At 35.4% G+C, this 10,752-nt stretch overlaps 1 protein-coding gene across 1 annotated transcript in view; it reads right to left on the bottom strand.

Moving 5' to 3' along the window:
- Positions 1–495: 495 nt before the first annotated feature.
- Positions 496–10,752, bottom strand: part of LOC107562207 (protein BEAN1-like) — a 56,946-nt gene continuing 46,689 nt past the window's right edge. The window contains exon 5 of the mRNA XM_016246803.1: positions 496–1,385. Coding sequence (XP_016102289.1) covers positions 1,016–1,385 — 370 coding nt within the window. The 3' untranslated portion in view covers positions 496–1,015. The remainder of the gene's footprint in view (positions 1,386–10,752) is intronic.

The raw sequence follows: 10,752 nt of genomic DNA, 5'->3' as shown, positions 1-10,752 counted from the left end.
ATGCTTTTATCAGCTGTTTGGACTCTCATTCTAACGGCACCCATTCACTGCAGAGGATTCACTCGTGAGCAAGTGACGTAATGCTAAATTTCTCCAAATCTGTTCAGATGAAGAAACAAACTCATCTACATATTGGATGTTCTGAGGGTTAGTAAATTTTCAGCAAATTATTATTATTTTTTAGGGGTTAACTATTCCATTGAGATTATATTAATATAACTAAATTTAAATAATTTTAAGACTTTGGTTTAGGCCCCTAATGAGCCCTGGCCCTCTGGTTGAGAACCACTGATGTAAAGGAGCAAAGAAACAAAATGTGTAAAAAAGTATGGATTCAAAGCACATTGATTTTCTGATGACATTCAAATTTCTATTAAAGGTAATTTTTCATCTTTGCTAGTTATTCTATGAAATTTACAAAATATTATCTTAAAAAAAAAAAAAACTTTCAGTTTACAAAACGTAAACCGTTAAAACCAACCCAAAATTTGAAAGAAAAAAAAGGGAGAAAAGTTGTAATAGACAGTCATGTGGAAATACACAGTCACTCATGCAGGAACACATATTTTCACACTTAAAATAAAGATATATTTCTATTCCTATGTAAATTTCTCTATTATGGTCCCAGGTTTATTGAGAGGCTTTCTGCTCTTTTCTGAAATCCTGAAGGGCACATTTCGATGGTTGTTGAAATTAGCTGTGATGCTTGTGAAATTGAAATCAGTCTACCAGTAAGAGAAGACACACGTTGACATCTAATTACACCATAAGTAAAAGACAAGGTGAGGTGACGCACAAAAAAGTGGTCGATAGCCCTGTGCTCTTATGGTGGCTCCCCTCAGTGTCACATAAAACAGGAGGTCCAGTATCTGTGTCGGCTGAAGTGAGAGGTAACTGTGGGCTTCTGCAGGTGTCGGTTTCAGCTCTTGACTCAGGAGACCCCAGCCACGCAAAAGAGTCCCTCTCAAAGCTGGTTTGGTACAGGTGGCGCATGAGTGTGCTGGAGAGGCCAGGATTACAGGATCCTGTGGGAAACGCTGTCCTGAGGACTGCTCTCCTCTGTAGTGTGTTTGAGCAGATCCAGGGGCATCAGAGGAAGGGGCTGGTTTTGTTCACTCACTACTGCCTCATATGGGGGTGCCTCATCTAAAGGTAAGGCTGACAAAGAGATGGAGGCGATCGGCTGGTGCCTGAAGTCCTGTAGTCTGGTTGGGTAATGGGAAGAGCCACTTGCTGACACCCAAGAAGCCCCAGCGAGCAGATCCTCCATCTCTGTGTGATGGTGTGGGGCGGGATGCTCCCGGCACGGGTCTGTGAGGGAGTAGGGGGGCGGATCATCAGTAGGAACATATATCTGCGTCCCTTGTCCCACACATTCATCATAACTGAAAGAAAAGACATTTAAAAAAAATGGTTATATACAACTGAAAAAAATAACAATCATTTCTACAATATTATGTAATTGATGTATTTGTTATCAGTATAATAGGCTACAGCTAAATATTGGAGGGTCCTATTGCACACCCTGTTTAGGGAACCACGTATTATGTACTGTATACATTGTAGGATACATTTTATAATCATTAGAGGGGAGGGAATGCATTTATGCTAAGAACCTCCAATATGATGATCTCCTAGCTAATATGTAAATATCTATATAGTATATGGGAATACTACTGTTGTTTCACTTGTTGTTTCCAGAACTAGATATTTGGCTTTTATACAATCATTATAATAAATACACAAACATGATTAAAATATTGTATGGAAAATATCACATTTAAAATTCACTGTAGGAGATATATATATATATATATATATATATACATACACACTTATATATAAACACACTTTAACTTACTGTCAATAGAGTAAAATATTGTGATTAATCTTATTTGTCATGAAAGGTCAAGTTATGCTTTATTGTCTTAGCACTCAGCAGCAGCAATTATACACAAAAGAACATTCAAACGATGATATATGACACTACAATTACAAATTAAACAAAAAGCTTGGGTAAAATATTTTTTCTTTAGATTTTCTGTGGACCCAAACCACCCCCTTGCAGCCTTTTTTAATACAGCAAAAATAAATATTATATAATATTTAACAAAGTAATAAAACCCAATTTCCCTTTAAAGTTGATGTAGCTTTAAACATGTAGCTAAGAAAAATAATAATTTCATGCCATTTTACACTTCACATGTTAGCAACATTATACCAGAAGTGTCAGATTTATGACAGTATTATGAATTAGGTTTCTGAAACCTGTATTTTTACATAGTGAGAATATTTTTGTATGCTGTTATATCATCTGGATGCAAGAATCTCATTCTAAATATTACTGACACTTGATTCTCTTTTTGTTCCTTCCCACCACACCAAATTGCCAATTTCACTTTCTCTGTGCGATATCCTGCTGCACGGCAAACAAAGCTCCAGTGAAGCACATCCGATTTAAAGCCTGATGTGTCCATCCAAGAGAAAAGCAAACAAAAAGAAAGAGAAAGAGAGTGAAATGGCCAACTTGTTTGTGTGAAGGTGAGTTGTGTGTGTGTGTGTGTGTGTGTGTGTGAGAGAAGTGTGCTACATTAACTAGTTACTTCCAGTAAAGTGAAGCAGTCTTATGCCTCTGACCTCAGCATGAGCAGGGCACAGAGTTTTAGAAAGAGTAAGAGCAAATAGCAGGAAGGTAATTGGATCTTGGTATGGTTAACCATATCAGACTGTCAGTGAGAGCGGAAACGGGATGCTAGAATTGGTTTAAGCTGCCACCCCAGGCTTACACATGAGGGATGAACACAGAGAGAGGGCTTTGTGGTGGGCACAAAGATCTCTGTTATAGACATCTTTTGTCTACATACAAAAGATGCGCAGATGGGTTAGTACGTTTTTTTGTATTATTTAAGAAAAAAATATTATTTAGCAAGGCACAATATGTCATTTTCGCCACTAGAGGGCGCGCATTCAAAATAAACAAAGAAACAAAGGCGTAGTTTGATGACGCCGTGACTGAGTGTGGAATCATGGGAGTTGTCGTCTTCATCCCCACAGCCGAAGCAATCCGACGGGACTCGGGCAGAAATCATGTTCATGGATGAGCTAATGATTTATTAACGTAGTAGAATGAAGCAGGGTGAGGCTGAAAGCCGTCGAAGCGAAACGAGGCCGCTGAATGAGCGTGACACTCGGCTGGAAAGCAGCGGAGCTTTTATTATGCCACAGTCGACCGCTTCCGCTCCTTCTGGTCGTGAGTATGTGGGGTAAAGCAGCGCTGTTTTATCATACTAGATACATTTGAAAGTTCTGTTATAATGCTACTCTGTGTAGTCATCACCGGTCTATTAAAACGCACAACATATTAAAGCGTCTTTGGTGTTTCCATGTTTTCTACAAAACAAAACCGGAAAAACGAGGGTGTATGACGTCATTAGCAGGCGACACAATGACACTATAGACACGCTCCGTGTCACTAGTTAAAATTGCTTATTTCTCTGGATTTAAACATTCTTCTAAACATTTGGGATAATGTAAGTACACAAGTCAGCAAAATATATAACACTGTTCTAGTGGTTTTTGGATATTTTAATAAAAAAATATTACATATTGAGCCTTTAAATGGTTAAAAAATTACAGTAAAGGCATTTGAAATTTCCATTTCAAATAAATGCTGTTCTTTTGAACTATTAATTAAAGAATCCTGAAAAAACATGTCACCATTGATAATTAGAAATGTTTCTCGAGCACCAAATCAGCATATTAGAAAGATTTCTGAAAGATTGTGTGACTGGAGGAATACCTGCTGAAAATTCAGCTTTGCCATCACAGGAATAAATCAATATATTCAAATAGAAACAATTATTTTAAATTGTAATAATATTTCACAATGTTCTTTTTTGATCAAATAAATTTAGCTTTGGTGAGTATAAGAGACGTCTTTCAAAAACATAAAAAAAACAAATCTTAATGACCCTAAACTTTTGAACAGTTTTCATTTTGGTTTCTCCAAAATAACACAATCTGAACACTTCGTAATTTTTCCAGAACTGACTGGAATCCAAATATTTATTTATTTAAAATATGTATTTTATTGAATACAAAATACATACAGCACCTAATTTTCTAACACAACACAAATGTTGACAATTTAAGACGCATGCTTTCAAAATGGTCACTACCTGGTGTTGTATGAAACAGAGTTACATACATTTTCGCGGGCATCTTGTGGGTTACTCTCTCGTGGAACTGTTCATTAAGCTGCCATTTGTGGACGTGAATTATTTCTGATGCTTGTACAATCCTTGGTTGTGTAATAAACTGATCTAATAGCAGCAGCAGCTGTATCTCCCATAGACTCAACGATCTACTCCCTCTCCTCCTCCGTCAGGCTTCAGTAAGGTGATGAGAGCTAATTAACACACCACCTGCTCAACTGGAAGAGGTGATGATACCAGGGAAAATGGCTAAGCATGACTGGGACCCATTAAAGGAGCAGGTAAACACCAAAAAAAGTGGTTCAGGCGAAATCCATCTAGTTTTATTCTTCTCTTAAAGTTTCTCTGTTTTCTCTGTTTCTCTTCTCATGTCATGATGGTAATCATACCACATCATGAACACGAAAAACGCCTCTTCATGTGAACTCTGAATAACATCTGTGGTGCTTGACGGTCATTCTTTATTTTTGCCTCTGCATCTATAGTTGGCTGAGATTAGAGACTGCTGATACATCAAGCAGTTGAAGTTATCAACCAAAAATAGATTGTAACAGATACATTTGTTGCATTTATTATTATCTGGTGAATACTAGCAAAAAAACGTCAAGGGTTACAATTCACTTAGTCTATTTAAATAATTATAAATGGCCTCAAAATGTATAACGTAAACTAAACTAGATGAATTTTAGTGTAGCAGAGTAATCAAGACATTTTTAAGTGACACAATGTTTTAGTGAGTCATAACCAAGAGCGTTTTCTTTTTCTTTTCTTTCTTTTTTTTTTTACATCTGCCTAGAGCTTTATATTTATAATATATTAAGTCATAATTACAAGATAAAGTCAAAACTATGACAGACATAATTATGATCAAAGTATTATGACATTTACACATGAACGCAAAATGCAAAAAAAAAAAAAAAAAAAAATATATATATATATATTCTTTTTTATGTCTGCCTAGAGCTTTAAATTGATAATATATTAAGTCATAATTACAAGATAAAGTCAAAACTATATGAGAGACATAATTATGATCAAAGTATTATGACATTTACACATGAACGTAAAATGCAAAAAAAAAAAAATATATATATATATATATTCTTTTTTATGTCTGCCTAGAGCTTTAAATTGATAATATATTAAGTCATAATTACAAGATAAAGTCAAAACTATATGAGAGACATAATTATGATCAAAGTTAGGGATGCACCGATACTGAGCTTCTGTACTTGTACTCGTTAATTTCTGGCGAAAGTGAATCTAACAGCTTGTGTGAAATGCGCTAGGCTGTACTTTTCTGCACCAGTACAAATACGTGCGCGCGTTGCACGTGTTTTGCTTGCTTGATTGTTTCTGCATTATATGATTGGCTTTGGAATATAAATCGCAGCACGTTTCAGATGAAAAACGTGAATTCTATTTCTGAAAATATCAGTTAGGAGATTTATAACGAGTGGTTCCCTGCATTATTACAGCAAAGCACGTGATTACAGTACTAAGCCACTGCATAGAGCAGCTCTAATGCTATTCAATTAAAGATGATGTACCATAAAGCAAAAAATGAACAGTGAAAGTAACAAAAACTTGTAAAATACATTTTAATGGGCATAATTATGTGTGAAAATATATACAGTCAAACCAAAAATTATTCAGAGACCAGATATAATTTTTGTATTTTTTTACTAGTGGGTGCAGGACACTATAGTTAATTTATGTAAGTGAGGATAGCAAAATAAAGTAAACTGTGACAAATTATACCCAAAATTTCTTCATACAGTGGACTACCAGTAAAACTGATATAAATTTGGGACCAAAAATTATTCAGACCGAATCTGGGGGAAAAAAAATTTAAATTGAGGTTTGCATGAAGCTGGGTGACAGGCTGTCATTAAGGCTAAGGGTTGGCCGACTAACTATTGATAGTTGTGTAAATACTGTCATACTAACAGCTGTCTAATTTTTTGGTTGATTGTAATCCATTACATACCTTTCTATCAAAGTTATCTAACATTATCAAGCTGAATTTGTTCTGACACAGTTTAACTTTGAGTTCTTGTTATATTTTATTACCATTTTCTAAACTATAGCGAATAAACTGTGATAATGTGAGAAATGTTGAAGGTGTCTGAATAAATTTTGGTTTGACTGTATCTATTTGATAAATGAAGTTAACCAACTAACATTATACATACTCTTTTGGTTTCTGCACCCAATATTTAAAAAAATTTACAAATGCAATAAAATATTAGTATCGGTACTCGGTATCGGCAAGTACCAAAAATAAAAGTATCGGTATCGGGCGAGTACTGGAAAAAGTGGTATCGGTGCATCCCTAATCAAAGTATTATGAAATTTACACATGAACGCAAAATGCAAAATCTCATACCAATTCAGATATCAGTACATTTTGCCACAGGTGGAGACCACAGCAAACGGGACTCCATGCCTGGACACTTTACACTGCCACTATAAGCTGGTCAAGCAGTATTGACAGCTTGGCTGAATGCTTATAACCACACAATGCTCTGGCACACGTCCCTGAGAATACTGCACAGATATACTTTGGTGCCACTGTGTCTAAGTATTGCATACTTTGGCAGACTCTGTTTCTGAACTTGGCAATGAAGGCCAATCACTACATCCCTTGGACTGTATACAAACGCATTATGCAGTCTTTGTACCTTATATTGGGTTACATTATGAAATTGATTCGCAGACATACACAAAGCCAAACAGCAACTCCCCCGCAGAGTAGCATTCTGAGTCCACTTTAGCCCACTTTAATATACACGAAGATAAAAAAGGCCACCTTGTAATGTGTAATTCACTCAATTCTGCATTCTTGGCCTCACATTCTTTTTGGATTCACTAGTATTGTACTTATTGTATTAAACACATTTCTGAATTATAATAATAATAATATTAATAATAATAAATAGTCAAATATATAGTCTGAGTAGCCTATGAATTAATCAATATATCTTAACACTGACATATAATTGTTGAAGTAGAGCATTTTTCATCACTAATGAAATTATATAACCACATATAATAAAAAACAAATAACTAATTTACCATGAGATAATCTGTCAATTTATATATTTATTTTTCTATATATATTTCTTGTTGTTTATTAACTATCAACTGTTTGTTACTTAGCTCAGATTGATGTTTGTAATTAGTGAAAAATAATATTTGAAAATAAATTATTACATCAGAAACATTAAATCAGATACATTTTGTTTTTGTCTTTGCACTCCATCTTTGAGTTAAACCACAGCACTGTAAAACCTAATACTGTACATATGGAAGGTTACTCGTCTTAAAATGACTATGTAACAAAAGTAACGACAGATATTTTCTTCCATATTGTGATGTACATTTAAGTGAATTGGTTTAAAATGTAGGGAGGGAGCTTGGTTCTGAATGTCAGCTTGAAGTTGATTGTAAGAAAGGTGCAGGGTTTAGACGTCACCAGAGAGAAATCTGACATTTCACCGGAAGAAACATATGCATGGATGAATTGTTCACATTAAGATCAATAACAAGCATTTAGAAAACAAGACAGATTGAATTTTACTTTCATGCTGACTTGAAAGGAAATAGAAAGACTGACTGATTTTGACAGGTCATGCTGGATCAGGTATCAAAGTTTGATTTACAGACTAATTTTAGGATTCAACTTCAATTTCCATGTAGACCTCTACTCTGCGGCCTGATACAGTTGTGCTCATTTAAAGGTTCACAACTCCTGCTGTGTCACCTCTAATCAATATGAATAAGACCTCTGTTGTTACCGTGGTTACCCTCAGCGGTGTGTTCCCCTGCTCCTCATACATAAATAATGACTCTGATCGAGAATCCTCCATATGCAAGTGTGTGCGCAAGATGCTATCAAAATAAAAGCACATTCAAAATGTTGACACTTGCCCTGCGATAAATCACAGGTAAAGGTATGAAAGTTTTTTTTCTGAATGATAAGAAGATGATAGTGCAGAGATCTGGGCTTTCTATATCACTCCGTGTGAGTGTTACATAAAGCTGTTCGCTCTCTTCAGAACAAGGTGAGAACTGTTTTGCACCATCCTGCTTCCCCTGTGAAAGAGCCCGGCTCCTCAGGGACCCCTCCACACACACACTTACTGAGATGCCACCTCAACTGACAATAATTCATTAATCAGGCTATACAAATGTCACAGCCCCAGTCATGACTGTGACTCTCATCTCATTTATCCTTATCCATAAATAATAAACAGCCTGTACTTGCTTTAATGTTTATTTTTTCACTATTGTTCTTCCTAAGAACAAATATGAGCATCAGTTGTTTTTTGCACCTTGGGCTAATGAAGACGGTCCCCATGAAAAAAAGCACCTGCAGACAACAGTAATATAGTATACTGTCTCTCTCATTCCACACTCAATCTTTAAAATAAATTTGTATTAAAAATAAATAAATAAATGCAACATATAAAATCATTATATTTTAATATAATAATATGATTATATTAAATTCTATTTAAATAATTTTTTTAAATATAATTTATTCCTGTGATGCCATTTCTCCAGTCCTCAGTGTCACACGATCCTTCAGAAATCATTCTAATATGCTGATGTGGTGCTCAATCAATTATTAATCATTGTTCTTATTATTATCAATGTTGAAAACAAGTTTTGCTGCTTAAAACTAGGGATGCTCCGATCCGCCTTTTTTGCCTCTGATACTGATTCCGATACCTAGGGTTCGGTATTGACCGATACCGATCCGATACCAGTGAAGTTTTTTTCCCTCATTTAAATAAATGTAGAATTTATATATCTCTGTGTGTGGAACTGATAATCATTCTTTCACAATCTACTAGATACAGACTACTTCATTATAAAGAAAAATAAAATAATGAAAAAATATAGGCCTATGTATATTTATAATCTATGACAAAAAATGTATTATAAACTAGGTTAGTGGATAATTCGGCAGCAAAAGTTATTCTAGAAAAATCAGTGCACAATAATTTTAGAAATCCAAACTTTTAGGGAAAAAACAATATTTTGTGGGGAACAAATAAAAGTGTTGCACTAAATATGGTAAAATGTTACACATTGCTATTTGTATTATTATAAAATCTATTCATTAAAAACATTCGTTGTCACCGATGGAGTTTTGTTTCCTTGCCGCTGTCGCCTCTGGCTTGCTTAGTTGGGGACACTTAATTTCCAGCGATATCGTTGACTTGATTGCAAATGATTGCAAAGATACTATTTAAACTGAACTGAGCTGGATGATAACATCACTGAATTCAATGATGAACTGCCTTTAAATGAAAACTGAGTGTTTACTATTGTCACTTTGCATTATTGACACACTATTTTCTTAATTAATGCTGTACAGTTTCTTTGACACAATCTGTATTGTTAAAAGCGCTATATAAATAAAGGTGACTTGACTTGACTTGACTTGTGTGCGTTTGCGCGAACTGATTTGCTGAAATCAAAACAGGGACAATAATAGGTGAGGACCAGCCAATGAGATTGCCATTTGCGCATTAGTTCCGCCTACTACAGGAAAACCCGGCAGTCCTTAAAAGCTGAAGAATTCCAAAGGAACTCTGTTATTTTTACAGGAAAATACAACAAAGTATATCGTTTACATGTATTGCATCAATTCTGCATGTTATGTAAGACTCTAGCTCGCTCTCGCTCTTTGCGCGTGTGAGAGAAAGCGACGGCGAGTTGTGCGCCTTCACACTAGAGTTGAAATGTTACGTCAAATACACAAACACAGGTGCGCTGCGCATCCATTCAAATGAACTGAAAAATATCAGATCGCTTGACGGAGAGTGAAACTCTGAAGCGCTAAGTCAGAGTGTTCTGTGAGTGAAAATATATCTGTGCTAATCATATACTCGGCCTCTAACTCACACACTGACGAGTAAAATCTGAGAACTGATTAGCCATTGGCTAATATTAGACATCATTTAGTCGCCCAGAGTGAAGATTTAGTCGCATATAGAGGGTTGTCAGTCTTTGAGCACGAAGCACTTACAATGTGCGCATATTGTAAGCGCTTCGTGTTAAAAACTGCAAAGCACAAAGGGTAGAGAAATTGATGCGTAGTGTATTATATCTGTGCAACAGTTATTGAGCCTTTCTTTTAACAGTTTTACATTTCAGTTACTGTGCACGTTAAAAAATATTTATAGTCTTTTCTACACCCGTGTTTTGTTTTCACAGACACCCAGTAGCAAGTAACAAAACAACATTAAACTCCGGCAAGAAGATAAAGTCCTTTTTGCAAAATCATAGACATGTATGTACAAATCAAGTATAATGGGAACACAGAATGATCTTGGAGAGAGCTTTACCGAGCTGACTGCTGTAACCGAATGTGACCAGGGTTTAAAGGCTGAATGAATGACTGACAGCCACAGTGGAGAAAAGAGTTTGTGTGAACTTTAATGTAAGGACAGAAATATTCATATGTAGCTCACATTAAGCTATCGTATGGCTTCAGAAGTAACACAGAATAATTCACACAATC

This window comes from Sinocyclocheilus grahami, unplaced genomic scaffold (assembly GCF_001515645.1).
Source record: "Sinocyclocheilus grahami isolate Dianchi unplaced genomic scaffold, SAMN03320097.WGS_v1.1 scaffold812.1, whole genome shotgun sequence".
Taxonomy (NCBI): domain Eukaryota; kingdom Metazoa; phylum Chordata; class Actinopteri; order Cypriniformes; family Cyprinidae; genus Sinocyclocheilus; species Sinocyclocheilus grahami.
This window is presented reverse-complemented; position numbering and strand designations above follow the sequence as displayed.